General features: G+C 38.9%; 1 protein-coding gene across 1 annotated transcript in view; it reads left to right on the top strand.

The window, feature by feature from the left end:
- Positions 1-19,104, top strand: part of LOC762758 (dynein heavy chain 9, axonemal) — a 110,988-nt gene that overhangs the window by 7,399 nt on the left and 84,485 nt on the right. Inside the window, exons 7-25 of the mRNA XM_030978704.1 lie at positions 454-602; positions 1,523-1,634; positions 2,811-2,932; positions 3,672-3,881; positions 4,779-5,010; positions 6,241-6,528; positions 6,923-7,105; positions 8,094-8,384; positions 8,749-8,984; positions 10,533-10,755; positions 11,455-11,637; positions 12,613-12,708; positions 13,476-13,660; positions 14,131-14,275; positions 14,564-14,704; positions 15,520-15,642; positions 16,199-16,411; positions 16,890-17,039; positions 18,744-18,805. Of these exons, the coding sequence (XP_030834564.1) occupies positions 454-602; positions 1,523-1,634; positions 2,811-2,932; positions 3,672-3,881; positions 4,779-5,010; positions 6,241-6,528; positions 6,923-7,105; positions 8,094-8,384; positions 8,749-8,984; positions 10,533-10,755; positions 11,455-11,637; positions 12,613-12,708; positions 13,476-13,660; positions 14,131-14,275; positions 14,564-14,704; positions 15,520-15,642; positions 16,199-16,411; positions 16,890-17,039; positions 18,744-18,805 (3,344 nt within the window). The remainder of the gene's footprint in view (positions 1-453; positions 603-1,522; positions 1,635-2,810; positions 2,933-3,671; positions 3,882-4,778; positions 5,011-6,240; positions 6,529-6,922; positions 7,106-8,093; positions 8,385-8,748; positions 8,985-10,532; positions 10,756-11,454; positions 11,638-12,612; positions 12,709-13,475; positions 13,661-14,130; positions 14,276-14,563; positions 14,705-15,519; positions 15,643-16,198; positions 16,412-16,889; positions 17,040-18,743; positions 18,806-19,104) is intronic.

The following is a 19,104-nucleotide window of genomic DNA, read 5'->3' as shown; positions in this document are numbered from 1 at the left end:
GCAATGTAAAGAATAAGTTCCATACATTAATAAGCGTTATTGAATTGTATTATGGAATTTTGATCAAAGTTGATAAAAATAATATTTTATTTGGTTTGATGAATTTTAGCTTTAGATTCTAGCTTCAGCTTGATACAGTCATCACAAAACTGAAAATCTTGGATGTTGTCAATAATTTATGGAACAAAATATCATTGGAATGTCTAATATTTTTGTTAATGAGAGCTACTTTAATAAAATACATAATAATAATGTGTTTTTTATCATACCTTGCCCCCAAAACCTGTGGGATACGAATTGGTAAATCACTGTAATGTGCAGACTTGTAATTGAATCCAGGGACCTGGGTGATGATAATACTGCAAGTGCTTTGATCGTTTAACCAGTTGGTAAAATACTTTTTAAAGAAATGATCATTAATGTTAGTATCATTATGTGTTTTTGTACATGTAGGCTTTAGCAGAGACCAATGAGAATTTGATGTTCCTGGTAACCCTTCTTCCATGGTTTGAACGCCTACATGCAGCCTCTCAACCCAAAGAACTGATGACAGTCTTTCCACCCCTTGTACACACACTCATGCTGGTCTGGTCTCACTCAAGGTAACTTATCGAAAATGGGACTTTGATTAGGTATTTGGTTACTATAGGTATTTATAAATGTTTGCTTTTGAAACATTGTTTAGAAAATGCATCAGGACGGATTAGGTTATTAATATTAACAACAGTGATTATTATCAATTTAATAATTCTATGAAACATTAAGAAGAAAAAAAAAGAAGTAATTACCTGTTACACTTTTAATTCTTATGGTTTCTTAGACATGTACTAGCAAACTGAAGTAAACTCGCATTAACAACAAAAGTTATGATAGTTGTCTGACATATATGACACAGTGATCACCAAAACAACCATATCTTTTCTGTAACATAATTTGTTTCAGTAAGTCTAACCTACAGGAGGGACGAAAGCTTATTTGTCAAACTCTAAAAAAAAAGGAGAGGTTGACATTAAGAGAGAATCCCCATGAGTCCTGAAATTCTAACTTCAGGGGGTGTTTCACAAAGATCCTGAGTCAAACTTAACTCTAAGTTTCACTTAAACATTATGAAGAGCCATTTGTAGCCTTAAAATAGGATATATTCAAAAGCGAAAATTCCAGTATTTTAGACTTTATAAATTCCACATCAAGAACATGAAATCTCTTTGATAATAGAGAAAATGAATTATTTGAATCAACATTTTATGCCTTTTAAAGTACCCTTTAAAAATATTTTCATACATGCTAACGGCTTTCCATAATTATTAAGTCCAACTTAGAGATAAGTTCAAGTTAGGATCTTTGTGAAACACCCCCCAGAACCCTCATGCATACAAACCCTTCAAATTTCAATCAAGACCCCCTATGTTATTGTTTAGTGTGGAGCTCTAAACCGATGGTAGAAATTTTAATCATATTATGATTACCCTAACCAAAGAAATCATTTTGCATCAAAGTCTGTATATTGTATCCTGCATCCTAGGTACTATCATCATGACTTTGTGTTCCACAACCTTCTGGAGTTGGTATCCAATGAGGTGGTAGCCAGGGCACAGTCTCTGGTGGGTGAGAACATCCTCAAGAATACAATACAGGTAAGCTAGGTTACACCAGGGACCTGTTTCACAAAGCTTTTTTTCAATGACAAATGACAAACATCAGTGACAAATCTGTTGATAACCAATCAGAAGCAAGGATTTCAGTAGCTTATAACAACTGTCATTTGTCACTGATGAGAAGTTTTGTGAAACGGGTCCCAGGAGTGGAAAGACTGCTGTGTGTTGGGTTTGAGTGGTGAACAGCGAAAAATAAAATACACAGGAGGGGTAGGCAATATAGCTCTTGAAAGCCCCCCCCCCCCCATCCCTTAATGCTGTGGTAAACATGAAAAGAGCCCTGGTAAAAAGCAATAAAATATTGATATATCACTTTGAAAAAAGAAAAAAAATTGCACTTACACACAACCATCTCCTGTAAGAAAGCTTGCAAAAAAGGAATTTTTACACTGGTGAAGAACCATTATTTGCTTCGGCGATGTTTCCTTGGGGCTTTATTTTGTAAAAAGATATAGGGTTAAGGTTGTGGTAGTGATGGAGATTTTGATTATGATAATAAGGTTCAGGGTGAGGTACAGTCTTGTGTCTTAAAATTGAGGTTAGAATTTTGATTGCATCAAATGGAATGCAAAGCCTTTGTGCCAGGAGCGTATGTTGTATAACTGGTTTAAGCAGTGCCCTAGCTGTCTTATAAAGAGTTAACATTATCACAACGTACTTGTGATTGATATCAATTGCAACTAAGCAAATAACAGATAGGGGACTGCAAACTTGCGATTGATTCAGATCAATTGCAACTCTTTATAAGACAGGCCTAAATGTAGCACCGTTGTATACCTGCCAACCCTTACAGATAATCCGGAATATTCAGATTTTTCAAAATTTTGTTGCTTAAGCCAAATTAAGCTTGTTTAATCATATGCCGGGATTTGAGAGTTTAGGTATTGCGTGCATAGTCTGGTTGCATGATCAAAGCAGCGAATTAGTATTCGCTTTTTGGTACAGATTTACCTCATATTGCCAGTTACACTGCCGTTGCAAGTGCAATTTCTTATTTTCTAAGGCATACCGTGCTAAAAATTCCTAATTCTTATTTTCAAATGTTGGTAGGAATGCCGTTGATATGTTATTATGAAGATAAAACTGTGTATAGGCATGATTTGTCTTCGAGCTCACTTCACACTATTAAGTAATCATGTACGTTGTTGAATCCAGTCTTATGCAGGTCTGAAGGAAGCCCTCAAGGTCTGCGCAGCTTACCGGGGAACGTACCTAGACAACAAGGACAAAGCTGATGAACTCAACGCTGAAAGGGTCTCAGAGACCGCCGAGGCAATGTAAGTTGGATTTTTATTTTAAAACCTTTGATGGAACTGTGGCCGTATTGAATTGGATTCTTATGTCAGAAATATGTGCATTTTATTCAGTTTCAGTTTAACACAGTGTTTTTTTTTTTTGTGTGTGTGGTGTACTAAATGACTGGCAAGTGGGGATAAAAATAAAAGAATGGCCAATGTCCTGCGTGTACTCGGGTATCTGTGTGTGACGAGATACAAAAATGTAAAGTGCAGTGCATGTATGAACTTTTATTCCCATACATGCATGTGAGTTTTTCTTGTGATATATCGTCTGCTGAGAGCTGGCAGTGTGTTTACCCATGTTTACAGTGTTAACGCACCCTTCTTTTTCTCAAACATTTATGATCACAGGATTTGTCTACGGTATATTGATATTGCATATGATGGACAGTTTTGGAAAACAAATTTCAGTGTTATGTTTGGACAATAAAACTTGAATCTTGAAACTTGCCTCATTCAAACGAAAATCATCTAATGAAGGAATTTCTATCTTATGTTTAACTAGCCTTTTCTCTTTACTTTACTTTTATCTTTACTTTGTATAATTATCTGCGGCTATTGGCCAATAACCTCTGCTGGCTCCTCCATATTCTTTGAATTGTTGATATATTTGCTTATATGTATAATGTATTGTTGAATGTATTTTTTACGAGAATTGGACGAAAAAAAATGAATGAATGAATGAATCCTTTCTCTTTTACTATATACTTATCTTCAGGAACCTGAACCCACCCAAGGGAGTGCTCTACAACAGCCGTCTCTACAGCGGCGCTCAGAAGCGACCTCCGACCCGGCAGTCGGCTACAGAGGTGTGGCGAGACACAAGCACCAACAGCGCAGTGGTGATCAATGAGGATGAGTGGAGCGATTCACCGTGGCCTCCAAGGAACGCTCCTTGCTTCAACCTGCTGAACAGCTTCATGGAGAGGTAAGTATCCTTTCTCTTGTCTCCAATCCATAGTCTTGGCCTATTTTAACCATATCAAGTTGGGGTAAATATCTTTCTTTTTTCTGCTCCGTGCTTTAACTGGCTTAATAGCTTCACAGAGGGGTTCAATCCTTTTGTATTAACCTTGAAATGACCCGGTGGTTGGGGAAGGGAGGGGGTGGAATCCACCCCTGGATGCTTGCTGTAATATGCTAGAGGAACATTTTTGTAAAACTGCAAACTATTATAACTTTACATCCCAGGGGGTTGAATCTGCATTTTTATCATTAGATGAGAGAGAGAGAAAATAAATCAGAGCTTTTTAATGTCATCAAGTTCAGTGGATGAATATTCTTTGTTCGGTCACTCTCTTCCGTCATTAAAATGTTTAATTCATTTGAGAACTGAGCCTTCTATACCATTATCAGTATTGATAATACTTTCTTTCTACTTTTTTTTTCTTCGCGAATCTTCCATAAAAAAAGAAAAAAATTAATCAGTGGTGATTTTGAAAGTTGAATGTTTCAAACAAGCAGTGAATTGATATAATCTGTTTAATGTCATACAATTAGGATCCATAAGATGTTCATTATCACGGAAATGGACAAAATGCTGACTATTAATGTCTCTAATTATTCCCCTCTGCATTTATCTTCTTACACTTCAAGTTCTCCATAAGTTTGTTCAAGCCTCATTACATTACACAACATTAGACCTTCTGTTAATTGTGCTTAATCATATGTTAACCTTGTTTATTTACTGTTAATGTCTAGAATTTTTGCAATTTCATTAGTAAATGTTAATCTGTATATGTTACACCATTGAAAAATCAAATATCCAGAAATCAACAATAAATACTAAATACAATTACGTTTCACCATCTTTTTCATCCTCCAGATGCAACGACTTACTAGAGCTGGTCCAGACCACCAGGCACTTCAACCTCCTCCAGAAGGCCGCCGAAGTGGGCGGGGCTGGAACCAAGAGCTTAGATGCCCTCGTCAGAGAGATCCATCTTGAGTTCACGACCTCCATGGATCACTTCGGGTCAGAGGTCAAGGATATCTTGGACATCACAGAGAGCCAGGCCTTTGAGAGGGCATTCTTCATGTTCAGATCTGTCGTAAAAGTAAGAATATTGGTTTTAATATGTGTCAAAGGACTCAAAGCGTCTGAAGTTGAACTGTTATTGACAGGGATGCGGGTTTTAAGGCAAAAGCCTGAATTCAGGCCCTGGGGAATAATTTTCAGACCATAGTTAAGGCTTTCTTGCGTACAAAATAGCTCATTCTAGGTGATTTTCAGGCTCTCTGATCAATTTTTACTGGCATCCCTGTATTGAGTCTTTGGTTTAACTGCAACTCTTTAAAGCGGGACTGCACTGCTTGTAGCTACTTGCGCCCTCTATACAGCCAACAATGCCTAAGCGGTACCCGTTGATTCCCCTAGTCCCCTTTTTCTTATGTTAATTGAGAGCTGACTTGATGAAATAACCGCTTGTCAGTGACCATGCAGGGAGGTCTAATTCCTCCTGGCCATAATAATGCAGATAGGCTTTAACCTCACCATGCATCAGTACGATGCAGTAGGGTAAGATTTAGGAGAACATTACAGTTAGAATTAGGATTGGAGTTGGGGTTTGGATTGTGGTTAGAATTAGGGTTAGGAATAGGGCTAATTGTGTTGCAACATATTCTGCAGTTGTTCTGAGTCTTGTTATGTAAGGAATTGTTGATTTGCATCCATTTATTGCTCCTTTTTTCAATGTACTATATTTTTGTCCTGGTTTTGAAATTGCTTGCATTGTTTTATGGATAGATAAATAGACCTTACTAAATACTAGACCTTCCATAATGTAGTTGAGATTTGAGTCATACTGTAGTCAACTTTTGACAGAATTTCTGTTCTTGGTCTTGATTTAGGACTTGCTTTTGATGTTTTAGTCAAGATTGTAATGTTTTGTTCTGCAAACCATTTATCGTCACATTTGATTCTCTCTTTGAGCTGCTTTCCTTTATGGATTTAGTATATGTGGATAAATCACCAAGCTTTGGTGATTACCTTTGACAGGCCAATGGCCTTTGTTGATCCCTCGCATCCACCACCCTTCATCCTTCTTTCATAGTGCCATGTCCATAAATGTTGTTATACTTATATTGTTTAATTGAAACTAATTTGTGTGAATATCTTCTAATGTACAGAAGGTATGCAGTTGCACCTTGTGAGAGAGAGGGAGGATTGGGAAGTCCTGAAAAGGACTCTGGATAATCTTACTTTCTTGAGTGTTTTTAAAGAGATGTGAAATAAGATTGAATTGAATTGAATAGATTAATTTCTAGCTTCTTTGTATTCCACATAGGACCTTGAGAGACGATTAGCGAGTGTCCTGCGGCAGAGCTTCTGCCAGTGTCCCTCCATCGGTTCCCAGCTGCGTCTCCTGGAGGTCTTTGAGGGTGTCAGCGGCCGAGAGATGGTCCAGGAATACCTCAAGGACAAGGACCGGGCCCTGATCAATTCCTTCACCAACGAGCTGATAGCCGTCCGGACCATGTTCATTGCCAAGTCCAGCGAGCCCCCGCTCCATGCCAACCTGCCACCCATCGTCTGCAAGCTGACCTGGGTCGGAGCACTCAAAAAGCGGATCAAGGTGGGCAATTTTTTATTTTTTATATTGCATGGTATAGATTGTGTGCTTGTATGTCTCCCATTATTACATTTATCATGAACCCATTCTGAAGGCTCATTCACATCTTCACAAATGTTGCCAGCAGTAATTTTCACACCTAGAAACTTCATAATTTGCAACACTTGTAGTGTTGTGTTAATGGTGATTAATTTATCTCACTGCATTAATCTTTTAGACATCTAAACCACTCACAAATTTGCGAATATTTCATGCATGCGAAATGATGGCTTAACAATGTTCTACCATAAATATATCTGAGGGATTTTGCCATTATGTTTGTTATTATATATGCCCCTCAAGAAACCATCGTGTTCCATTCCCTATATTATAATGAGACAGTCCATTTTGTGCACAGGAACCCATGGCAAAACTGAAGAGGGTCAGTCCACACTCTCTGGATGGGGATGCTGGCTGGCATCTGAGGGACATTTTTAATGACAGCATGACCGACCTGGATAAGTATGAAGAGAAGAGTGTGAGTGATTGGCAGAGGATGCTACACAGTGAGCTCAGGGATAGACTCAAGCAGCCATTACTGGTAAGATTATCACAGATGTGAATTCGATATAGGTATACTACAGGGCCCCGTTTTACAAAACTTGTCATCCGTGACAAATGACAGTTTTTGTAACAAGCTACTGAAATCCTTGCTTCTGATTGGTTAACAGCAGATTTGTCACTGATTTTTGTCATTAAAAAAGGTTTTGTGAAACAGGTCCCTGCTTGTAGTAGGTTTAGTGAGGCAAAAATGTTATACTCACATTTGCAATATGAATGAAGAATGACAGATATCATATTTTAAATATGCCGAAGAGGAAATGAAAAGAAAAAAATATGTTGTAAATAAAATCCATGAGAATCATGATCATACCCATGCATTTTGCATATAAAGGTTTTTTTTTAGAGATAAGAAATAAGTGCACTTACTTAATAATAAAAGTTTACGAAACAGGTGTCATTGAGTATAATTAAAAGAACAATACAAAGAAATTAGAAATGATGTGTTTTAAGGAATGTCTTGAAAGCTGTAAGAGATGGACAATTTTATATTTACAGAGTTCTATATCTTCCTCTTAATATAAATGGATTTAGTAGCATTTTAGTGTGGTATTGATAATTTCTTTTATTGTAGAAATAGAATCTGTGGAGAATTATAAGATTGACTTTTGAGGCCTCTGATTTAATGCTTTTGATTAGGAAACTAGATATTAAAGCCTTCATTGCGTTGCTTTCAAAGGCCATTCTCTATTTATCATTGAATTTGCTCCCTCTGCATATCCGACAGACTTTCAAAACCCATCTCAAAACTTACCTGTTTCATTTGTAATTTTTGACATTGCAATTGATCAATGTATTATAATTAAATATGTTACTCTAATTGATTTTTCATAAATGTTTGCTATCTGTATTTACTTTGCTCTTAATGAATTAATACATTCAGCTGCATGTCTTTAGTTTCAGTTTTTTTTATTTCCTTCTTGTAACTAGCTAAATATACTTCTACATGTAACTTCTAACTCTTGCAGACGGCTGAAGACTACGACGAAGAGACCGAACTCCGACCCCAGGTCCTGCACGTAAACCTTGACCCCGAGTTGCTGCTCCTACTCCGTGAAGTCCACTACCTCGCCCAGGCACCCTTCAACGTCAAGCTCCCCGACGGTGTAAGAGAACTCCTGAGGCACACCGACGGGGCGACGCTACGCACGACAGCGGCCAGGCTAGAAACTATAGTGTCCAAGTATAACCAGGCCATGAGGTCCATTGTGGATTTCGAGAGACCTCTGTTTGAGAGAAAGCTAGGCAAAATCGACCATGTAAGTCTCACTGGTTCTATTGTCTTTATTGTATTTAATTGCATGTTCATGTCTTTGGGTGTATGAGTTCAGGGCCCTGTCTTAAAAAGAGTTATGATTTATCCAAATCAATCGCAAGTCCTCCAATCGATCGCAAGTTGCAGTCTCCTATCTCTTACAGTATGTACATAGTAACAATTGATATCAACTCTTTATAAGACGGGGGCCCAGATGTTAAAGGTCACAGGATTAATAATTGCTTGAGCATTGGCAGTACAGGCACATTGAAGAAAATATTTATCATTTGGGACCATGATGTATAGATATAGAGGAAAAATTGCCCTTGTACCTCTTTGTGGACTTTCACTGTTTCTGTCTCACTCAGCTGCTGGAGCAAGGTCTGAGTCACTACACCTGGAAGACGACGGAGAGCGCCGATTTCATCGAGCTCGCCTCGTCCCTGGTCGGAGCTGACCTCCACCGGACGCTGGCCATCGTCCAGTCCAACTGCCAAGAGATGGTGGAGATTACGCAGAAGTGGTCAAGCGGGGCACTGGACGTCTATGAATGCAGGGCACCGATTGTCAGCTATTCCATGGATAAGTTGCTGGAATGGCAAAGGTAGGTCCAGTGAGATGTAGACAAGAATGCAAGGCAGACAGAAGAAAACGGTAGAGAGTGAGAGATATTAAGAGAGAGAGAGAGAGAGAGCGATAGAGTGAGAGGGGAAGGGGAGGGGGGGGGGGGGGAGGCAGGGAGGCAGAAACACACACGGCCACACTATTCAGAGAGAGAGAATTTTGAAAATTTGAGAGAATTTGAGATATAGACAAGAATGCAAGGCAGACAGAATGAAACAGTAAAGAGTGAGAGATATTAAAAAAGAGAGGGGGAAATAGAGAGAGAGAGAGAGAGAGAGAGAGGCAGACACACATACACATGCCCACACTATCATAAACACATATAAGCAGGAAGACAGACAGAAGGGTAGACTGGAAAATAGATACAGAGAGGGAAGAAGGCAGAAAGACAGAAGGTGAAAGGGGGAAAGAGAAAGGGATCGAGATAAAATTTCAGAGAGAAACAAATTTGAGAATTGAAACACAGGAGCTAAAGAAGGGTAAGGACAGATAGAGAAGATAAATAATCATGTACGGAAAAGGAAAGAAAAGAAACAGACCTTCATTTTGTTCAGATAATAATTATAATAAAACTGAAGAAAACCCCCCAGAATCTCTTCTGTCAAAAATGTTGGAAGATTATTGGACAGCAGGAAAATCGCTTTTGGATGATTCATGACAAACAGTAATTTAGCTGAAATGGTTAAAATGCAATGGTTTATCACTATTTTAATCAGATCACCTTCTATAACAAAGTGAAAAAGACATGTTAGACATCATTTCATGTATGCAAATTTGTTTTCTATAGTAATCATGTACCATTTGAAACTTTGACTATATCCACACTCATCTATAGATCCCTGAATGCTAAACTAGTTAAAATATCATCACTATAATCAGATCACCTTTTATATCAAAGTTAAAATGACATCATAGACATCATTTGATGCATGCAAGATTGTTTTCTATAGTAATCATGTACCATTTGAAACTTTGATTGTCCACACTGATCTATAGATCCCTGAATGCTAAAATAGTGAAAATGCAACGGTTTATCACTATAATCAGACCACCTTTTATATCAAAGTGAAAATGACATTTTAGACATCATTTTAAAGATGCAAGTTTGTTTTCTATTGTAATCATGTACCATTTAAACTATCCACATTTATCTATAGGTTCCTAAATGAGGTTAAAATGACATTTTAGACATCATTTCGTGCATGAAAGATTGTTTTCTATGGTAATCATTTACCATTTAAAATTTTGACTATCCACATTGATCTATAGGTACCGGGCATGGTGGCTCAGTGGTTCGAGCGCCCGCCTCATGAACGGGAGGTCGTGGGTTCTAACCCGGCCGAGTCAAACCAAAGACTTATAACAATGGGACCTTCTGCCTTCTAGCTAGGCGCTCAGCATATTAGATTGGAGAAGGGTGGTAATAACATATTATGTTATGCAGGGCCTCGCTGAAAGAGCAGTTTTATAACTGAAGTGGCTACCCTGGGTAAATAAAACGTTATTATTATTATTGTTATTATTATAGGTCCCTGAATGAAGAAATGGAGAGACTTATCAAGCCCTCGGGTCTACGGATCCATGCCATGCTGCAGAACTCGTTTGAGGTGGTCCAGATCAGTCGGGCCTCTCCAGCCTGGGAGGAGTACGTGGACCACATCGATGCCCTGGTCCTGGATGGACTCAAGCAGACCTGTCTGAAGAGTCTCAGGTCCATGCTCAACACCCTGGTCCTGGCAAACGTGTCTGAGGTAAGGAGGATTTCAAGGGGTCAGTGACACAAAGACGTAACTCCCATTTTGGCTATTTTGAGAAAAAGTGGTTTATGTGTCACTGAGCACTTGGGCCTTAAGGAGTTAAGTCTATGATTCACTAGCCATTGACTCCAATGGGGTGTTGGGTGGAGTTAAGTCTTTGTGTTACCTGGAAAGCCCACATAAGGATGGTTTACAGATCATGAGGGTGTTTCACAAAGACTAACATTGACTTTAAGTTGGACTTAACTATGGCAGGCCGTTCATGCCAATAGTTCCTCTAACCATTCCTGGCATTAGTTTCTCAAGGGACGTATAAATCGTGGTCACAAATCTACAGAGTTTACATCTTTCTGATTGTTCATTATTGAAGGAAAAAACATTGTCCGAAGATCATAATTGAGAGACGTATAAATCGTGGTCTCAAATCTACAGAATTTACATCTTTTTGATAGTTCATTATTGAAGGAAAAAACATTATCTAAGGATCATGATTGAAAGACCAATAGTGAGAGCAATCATTGGCGTGAATGGCTTGCCATAGTTAAGTCCAACTTAAAGTCAATCTTAGTCTTTGTGAAACACTCCCCATGTCATTCAAATTTGAAAGTAGGAACATTTGAGGAGTCTCTGGAATCTAACACTATCATTGTGATATATTTAAAATATTTGTCCATCTCTTCCTCTGTGTTTCAGACCGAAGAGCCAAACATCCCAATCTTGACCATACGCATGGAGCTGGTGGAAAACACAGTGACCTACACCCCTCCCCTTGACCAGAGCACCGCAGTGACCAGCGTCCTGGAGAACGTCAACCGATGGCTGGAGCAGTTCAGGGCTCGAGGGGCACTGGTCAAGATGCTCAGCCCTCTGGCAGAGGTGAGAGGTCATCAAAACTCTTTATGTGTGTGTGTGTGTATATTTGGTTTTTACAGACGTGTTTCAATCAGATATGATTATTTACGACTGGGGACCAACCTTTAAGCGTCTCTATCTAAAAACGTGACTCAGTTTCGAACTTGCATCCTCGGCTGAATCAGTTTGTAACTTCCATTGTTAGCTGGATAACAGGCGCACGCCACAACGCCTAGTTGCCTTTGATGTCATTTATAGATGTCATTTATAGATGCAGTTGGGCATTTCTTTACCAAACTAGTTAAAGCTGATGCTGGGTTAAGGCCTAGTTTAAGTAGAGTTTTAGAAGGTGTTAAGCCTGTCTGTACTAGTTTGGCCAGGAGGGATTAGACCACCCAGCGTGGTCACTGACAGGTGGTTATCTCATCAAATCAACTCTCAATTAACATAAGAAAAAGGAGATTATGGGGGACCAATGGTCACTGCTTCGGCATTGTTTGCTATATAGAGGGCGCAAGTAGCTATAAGTAGTGCAGTGGGGCTTTTAGTAGAGTTTAGGAAGTGTCAAGATCTAAGATGACTATTTAGTAAACCTTCCTGCAAACCAGACTGCCAATAGAATACAGACCCGTAAGCTCTCAGTGGACTATTATATGCTTTACTGACAATGCTTCTAGGCTTGATTTCATCAAAGATATTTTAAGGTTAGGGTTGCGATTGGGTTTTAGGTTTTAGGATTGAGCATTTGTCAGGCAATAAGGTTCTCACACTCAGTTTTTGTTGGTGATGAAGCCCCAGGAAACCATTGTAATTTTGTAGATTTTTAGTGTGTGTAGATGTTGCTTTGGTAATGCAAGCAACTTGCATTCATACCATTGTCATACATCCATTTAGTAGTTAACCTCAGTTTGACACTAATATTTAAAAGGAGTCATTACAATGCAATGTTTACATGATTGCATTTTTCCTGACATTTAAACAAATCTTCTTTGTTTCCAGGGAGGATACAAGGATTACATCAGTGTAGATGATGAGGTCATTGAACTTTGTGAGAAGATCATCAGTCTGGTCAGAGAGAACAGTGAAGAATGCAAGGTAAGATGCAACAAAAGATCCTACAATTCTTGTTGATTATAGCATTTGTTAAGAAAAGAAGACAAATCAATGTTTTGTGTTTTCACTTGCTTTCTTTTTGTTGAAATCACTTGTATTTTGGCCTTTCTGTACTTTAGAAATACAATAGAAGATCGTTAAATGTAACAGTGTTGTAGTAGGTCCTGGCCTTAAGGCACCTTAAAGCCTACTTTTTAACCATCCCTTGGTCTTGGCCCTTGGGCATGGATGCCTTGGCTTTGGCCTTGAGGGCTCAAGCTTTGTCTTTGAGGGGTCAAAGCATTGGCCTTGTCTTTGGCCGGTCAATGCCTTGGCCTTGAGGATTTGGGCCTTGACTACAACAATGATTAAAAAATGGATTTTAGGGTGTGTCTTGCCAATATAAAGCAGTTATGTCATTTCCCCGAGTCCAAGTGGCATGTATAAAGAAAATGCTGGCAGCGTTTGTGATTAAAAGCTTAGCCAGAAGAAGGGTTGGGCAGCCATTTTGGAAGAAAAGTGTTCCTCCTTTTCTTGCAAGAAAGCAGGATCCTGAACACACATTTTGCTTTGTCTTATATTTTATTTAATTATGATGTACTTGCTCAGTTAAAGTTTTATGTAGATAAAGGTATTTCCCCTTTTATAAACGTGCATAAACTCTTTCATTCAAACATTCAATTATTTACAAATGATCACAAGGACAATTGCATCTGCAATCAGTCAGCTTTGATGATCCAAATTAATCAATTGTTTTTCTTATCTTACAGAAACTCCTGGAGCTCTTCAAGAGTTACACCTTTTTATGGATGCATGACATCAATGAGACATTTGATGAGTTCCTTCATGGCCGCTTGACCCCCAATCCGCTCCGTGACCCTCAGAAACTCAGTCCGTCTGCACGCCTGAGGTCAGCTGCCTCCGAGCGCTCGGTCAAGTCTGCTCACAGTGGAAGGTAAGATTTAGGATGATGATAGGAATAGATGTTTGAAGTGTACAGTGTAGTTTTAACCTGGGCCTTAAAACTTGTTATCAGTAACGAATGCTAAACTTCTATGACAAATAAGCTCTCAGCCAATCAGATGTCACAATTCCAGTAACTTATAGCAGTTACTGTAACTTGATATCAATTTTTATGAAACAGGGCCAAGGAGTAGTACTTCATAGTCATTAGTTTCAGGGTCTAGCTATATATTTTAAGGCATTTCAGAATTACAGTGAAACCAGTCTATAAAGACCACCCAAGGGAGACAAGAAAAGTGGTTTTGATAGGTAGGTGGTCATTGTAGACAGGTGCCTATTGTACATTTTTCAATGAGAAACCTTTTCAAGAGATACAAAAATGTGATCTTTGTAGACTAGTGGTCACTAAAGCAGGTTTGACTGTACTAGATACAAAAATTGCCATTTTTGTTTCATTTTCAGGGCAAGTTCTGCATCTAACTACAGCATCAGTCACACAGGAGCCATGGGAACAGCAGAGAAGGCTTTCCTCTCACCCAAAGATGAAGACGAGGAGGTTGATGTGCCGTCCCTTGACCTGTTTGATAGCGAGATTGACATATACATGGTGAGGGGGGAAACATATTATGTAGAGTCCTATACAATTTATTACGTAGTATTGTAGTAGATTGATAGTATAATTTTCTGCTTCATGGTGGAGCTGGCAGTAGACAGCAAGCTTATACACCTGTATGCCATTCAAAGCCATTTTGGGAAAACAGCATACATTTAGACTGCCAGAGATGAGATACCGGTAGTTGCAGTGGTTGTATGCCATTCAAAGCCATTTTGGGAAAACAGCATACATACTTCAATTTTATTACTTTTGCTTTATTTTATTTCTTAATTTTTTTAGACTGCCCGAGATGAGATCGTTGCAGTGGTAGATCAGCGTGATGTGGGCTGGACCCGTTGTGACCTGGAACCAATCAAGCAGGTCCTGACGACCTACGCCAGCCGGTGGATGTGGACCTTTACCAAGTATCTCTCAGATCAGGTAAACCTTGCAGAACTTTTGTTACATTCAGTTTTAGATCCTTTAGTGATTGTATTTAGGTATGACATTTAATGATTTCAAGTTGGGTATTAGTGTTAGTGTTTAGAGTAGTCGAGAGCTCACAAAGGTCGATTCAGCACACAACAATTTTTCAAAATCGATAACACTAGCTACCGGAAGTTGACAATATTCAGAGGTCAAAGCCTTAACACCAGCTGATTTCCATTTCAGTGTTTATATAGTGCTGGTCTTAGTGATTATTAAACACTAACACGAGCCCTGAACACCCAACTTGAAATCATTCATTGCCTTACCAATTGTCTCATATGACAAATCTATGACAAATCTGCTTCTAGTCAATCATATGTAAGGATTTCAGTAGCTTGAAACAATTATTGTATCTTGTTTTGGATGACAAGTTTCATGAAACAGGGCCAAGGTCAGAACAAGAAGAAGTAAGGCGTCTAGAGGACTGTACTACTGTTACTACTGAAAGAGGACTAATATACCAATACTTAAAGGGGGTGTAGCATGACGAGACTATGTGTCTTTTCCATGGCCTGACTTGGGGCTAATCGGGTATAATACGACTACAGACAACAGACGCAGTATTCACGTGCGTGCAACTTATGCAAAACTAAAGCGTGAGGAGAACTTTGGTCTGTTAAGCGAACGCTAGCCTGGCTGACCATTAATCAAGTCCATTTGTTTACGTGCAGTTGTCCAAAAGAACTTGTAGATGACTTTAACCAGTATTTGCCATGCTACACCCCCTTTAACATAATTATTCTATGTTCTATTCTCATTTGTTGTAGGTGACTGCACTGCTCCAGGATCTGGACTTCTTCCTGAAGCGCATTGAGCCTGAGATTGAGTGTATCTCAGGAGAGGAGAGAGATACCGCCTCCTTCATGAAGATGATGCGCATATTCAATGAGGTAAGTTGGTTAATTTAGCCATTCTTTTGGATGTCTGCACACCTTTTGATGGATGTGAATGATTATCTCTTCTGTTACCACAGTCACAGCAACAAGACCAATACCATTTCGACACCAGACCGACCTAAATATTACGTTACCACTATTGGCCAAGCTGGTTTGGAGTCGATTTGGAGTTAGTTTGGTGGGTGTGATAGATCTCCATAGGTGTCTACTAAACAGAAAGAGATGGATTGTCAGTTCACCGCCATTAACAGAACGGTCCTACTCTCTAGGAAGTATAACACGGCCCTACCAGAGAGAACTGTTTCTCAAGATTTAAGGCTTAAATCCCCACTGTTCTACTTGTAGCTACTTGCTCCCTCTATATAGAAAACAATTCCTAAGCAGTGCCCATTGGTCCCCCATGATACTCTTTTTCCTAGGTTAATTGAGAGCTGAGTTGATGAGATAACCACCCGTCAGTGACTGCGCCTGATGGTCTAATCCCTCCTGGCCAAACTAGTACAGATAGGCTTTAAAATAATATTTTTTTCTTTCTTGATGCTCATCATAGGTCTCTGCCAAACAACAGGAGATGGACGGTCAGTTCACTGCCATGAACAGAACGGTCCTGCTTCTCAAGAAGTATGGCCAGGCCCTGCCGGAGAGGACTAAGTCCCTCTACGACGCAGCCCCAGGCCGATGGAACAACCTCAAGACCAAGGTCTCCCTCGCCAAGCAGAGACTTGGACCAAGAATCCAGGGAGAATCAGCCAGTATCACAAAGGTAGGGTAAAACTTGAATGGAACAATTTCCCCAGTCAAAAGGAAAATCTGAAATTTTCATTTTTCCCTCATCACAATTTAAAATCATACATGCACCTTAAATATAGTTACTGCTAATACGTTTCTAAACAACCCCTGTATGGTAAAAAATCTATTCCGTCATCAATAACAAAGGAAAATAAAAAGTTTATTAAATTTGATTTTCAGAGCACATTTCTTTTTTAAACTGGAATTTACGCAAGCTTTCAATGACTTGTTTCTCTTATTTTTCAGCTTCTATGAAAACCAACTTAATACCAGGATGGACTTTCCCATTTGTTACTGAGTTAGCACTGGATTCTCTCATTCATTTTATAGTTAAACAGAGAAACTTGTTCTAGTTTTTTTTGGAGCTTGCCAAGTATTATGAGCAAGTAGAGGTCTCAAACTATGCTGTCTCTGCAATCCCAATCACTATGTCCATTCTTTTCTCTTTTTAGGACCTTGCTGAGTTTGGTGAGCGAGTGGAAGCATTGAACTCTGCCCTCGCTGCGTCAGAGGTCTACACCTGGGAGTGCTTCCTGGACGATGCCTTCTCTGAGATTGACAAGTTTCAGAGGAAGCTGGAGGAGCTAGACAATGAAGCACAGGTAAAGTATCGATACAGACATTACATACTAGATTCTGACATAGAAAACACAACCATCCTCTAGGACAACTACCCCTGGGACAACTATCCTAAGGGGTAGTTGTCCTAGGGGAATAGTTGTCTGGGGGGTAGTTGTCCGGGGGGGGGGGGTAGTTGTCCTGGGGGTAGTTGTCCAGGGGGTAATTTTCCTAGGGGATAGTTGACTGGGGGTGGTTATCCGGGGGGTGGATGTCCAGGGGGTAGGTGTCCGGATACGGAATGTTGAAGGTGAACGTTGAAGGTGAATGTTGAAGGTGAATGTGAAAGGTTGATGGTTGAGAGGTTGAAAGTGTATTCTAAATATTTCTTTTTGAATGACATTTTTTTGAGTTTTAGCTGTCATGATTGACTGCAAAGAAAAAGGCTGAAAAAAGCCACTAGTTTTGAAGAAAATGTGTATAAATGTAATGAGAGATAAGCACAAATATGTAAATGGGAATTTATGATAAAAACCATTGTTGTAGGTCATGTTTTACTGGTTTGATGATCAAGAAGACCAGAGAAACTTTATTTAGTGTATGTATGATTTTGAATGATATAACTTACTTCACTATTCAAGAAATTTACATAATTGTTATTCCCAAACTATCCCATATGGACATCAACAGCTATTAAACCATTGGCCGAGGTAAAATATATGTTTATTAGACAAAATGAAGTCAGACGAGCTCGCACGATATATATATGCTGCAATTTTGTTTCATGTTTCGTAGAAAAAGGGCACAAATGTATCAGCCACATTTATTAATGTACAATTGCTTTGCATGAGTATTAGTTGATTCGCATATTCTGTTTATCTGCACCATGTCATGCCTAGTTGCTTTCATTTGTGTTTTTGGTCAATGTTTAATCTGCATTGCTTGGAAAATATAACAAATGAGCACATGTATTTTGTACATTAAAAAAAAGCCTAACTGGTATAAAGAAAAAAAAAAGGCCTCAAGTTGTATTTAAATGGTAGGAAATGCTTTTATTGTAATAGCTTGCTACTTTGGCAATACAGTTGAAACATGTATTCTAGCATTTATTAGCACAGATCGCACTTATATTTTTGCATGTTCTGTTTTATTTCTTAAATTGCTTTTGACTACATATTTCTCATGACAGATTGAGGAAGTGACATTTACGCTCAGTTGCTGCTGTGGCAAATTGAGTGTCCATCCATAGCACCTTTTCTAAGTTTTGCTACTGTCTGCATGATTATGAAGTATTATTTTTTCATTAAAGGCTATATTCATGCAGTAGCCCAGGAGAAATGAAGTATATATCATTAGTGAACCAAGAACAAATTTCATTCTAAGACACAAAAATTACATCTGCGGCATTGATTAAAAATGCTATGGTTGTAATGAGTTCTAAAGATTTCCTTTCATTAAAACCCACTGCACTACTTATAGCTACCTGCGCCCTCTATATAGCAAACAATGCCTAATCAGTGACCATTGGTCCCCCTTGGTCCCCTTTTTCTTATGTTAATTGAGGGCTGATTTGATGAGATAACCACCTGTCAGTGACCACGCAGGGAGGTCTAATCCCTCCTGGCCAAACTAGTGCAGAATGGCTCTAATCCTAAAGTTGGTGAATGACCTTTATTTTTACGCTTTGCGCTTTTTCTACGTTTCTAAATTTTCATTTTTTATTTCTACACCGTTCTTTGTCATTGTAGGACTTGATTGAGCTTCAGGATCTGCTGGAGACAGCTGTAGTGAACTTCACCATCTTGCCAGAGTAAGTTGATGATTTGTTTGCTTTATAAATGATTCTTACTTTTTGTCAATGACATCACTAGCTTATTTTTGTTTGCCATTGTGTTTTCAGCCCTTGCAAATATTTACAATATTAACAATTAATTTCTTACACTATTACAACAAAAACATACAGTGCGAAAATGAGCCACACAACCTCCATTAGGCATGGAGCACTGTTAGAACTCTATAGAAAAACAACAGCAGCAAAAAAAAAAAAAAATATGAATTAAATTAAGAAATGAGAATCCCAATACATGTCACGTGCAGATAGATTTGCAT

This window comes from Strongylocentrotus purpuratus, unplaced genomic scaffold (assembly GCF_000002235.5).
Source record: "Strongylocentrotus purpuratus isolate Spur 01 unplaced genomic scaffold, Spur_5.0 spur5_scaffold_1, whole genome shotgun sequence".
Lineage (NCBI taxonomy): Eukaryota > Metazoa > Echinodermata > Echinoidea > Camarodonta > Strongylocentrotidae > Strongylocentrotus > Strongylocentrotus purpuratus.
This window is presented reverse-complemented; position numbering and strand designations above follow the sequence as displayed.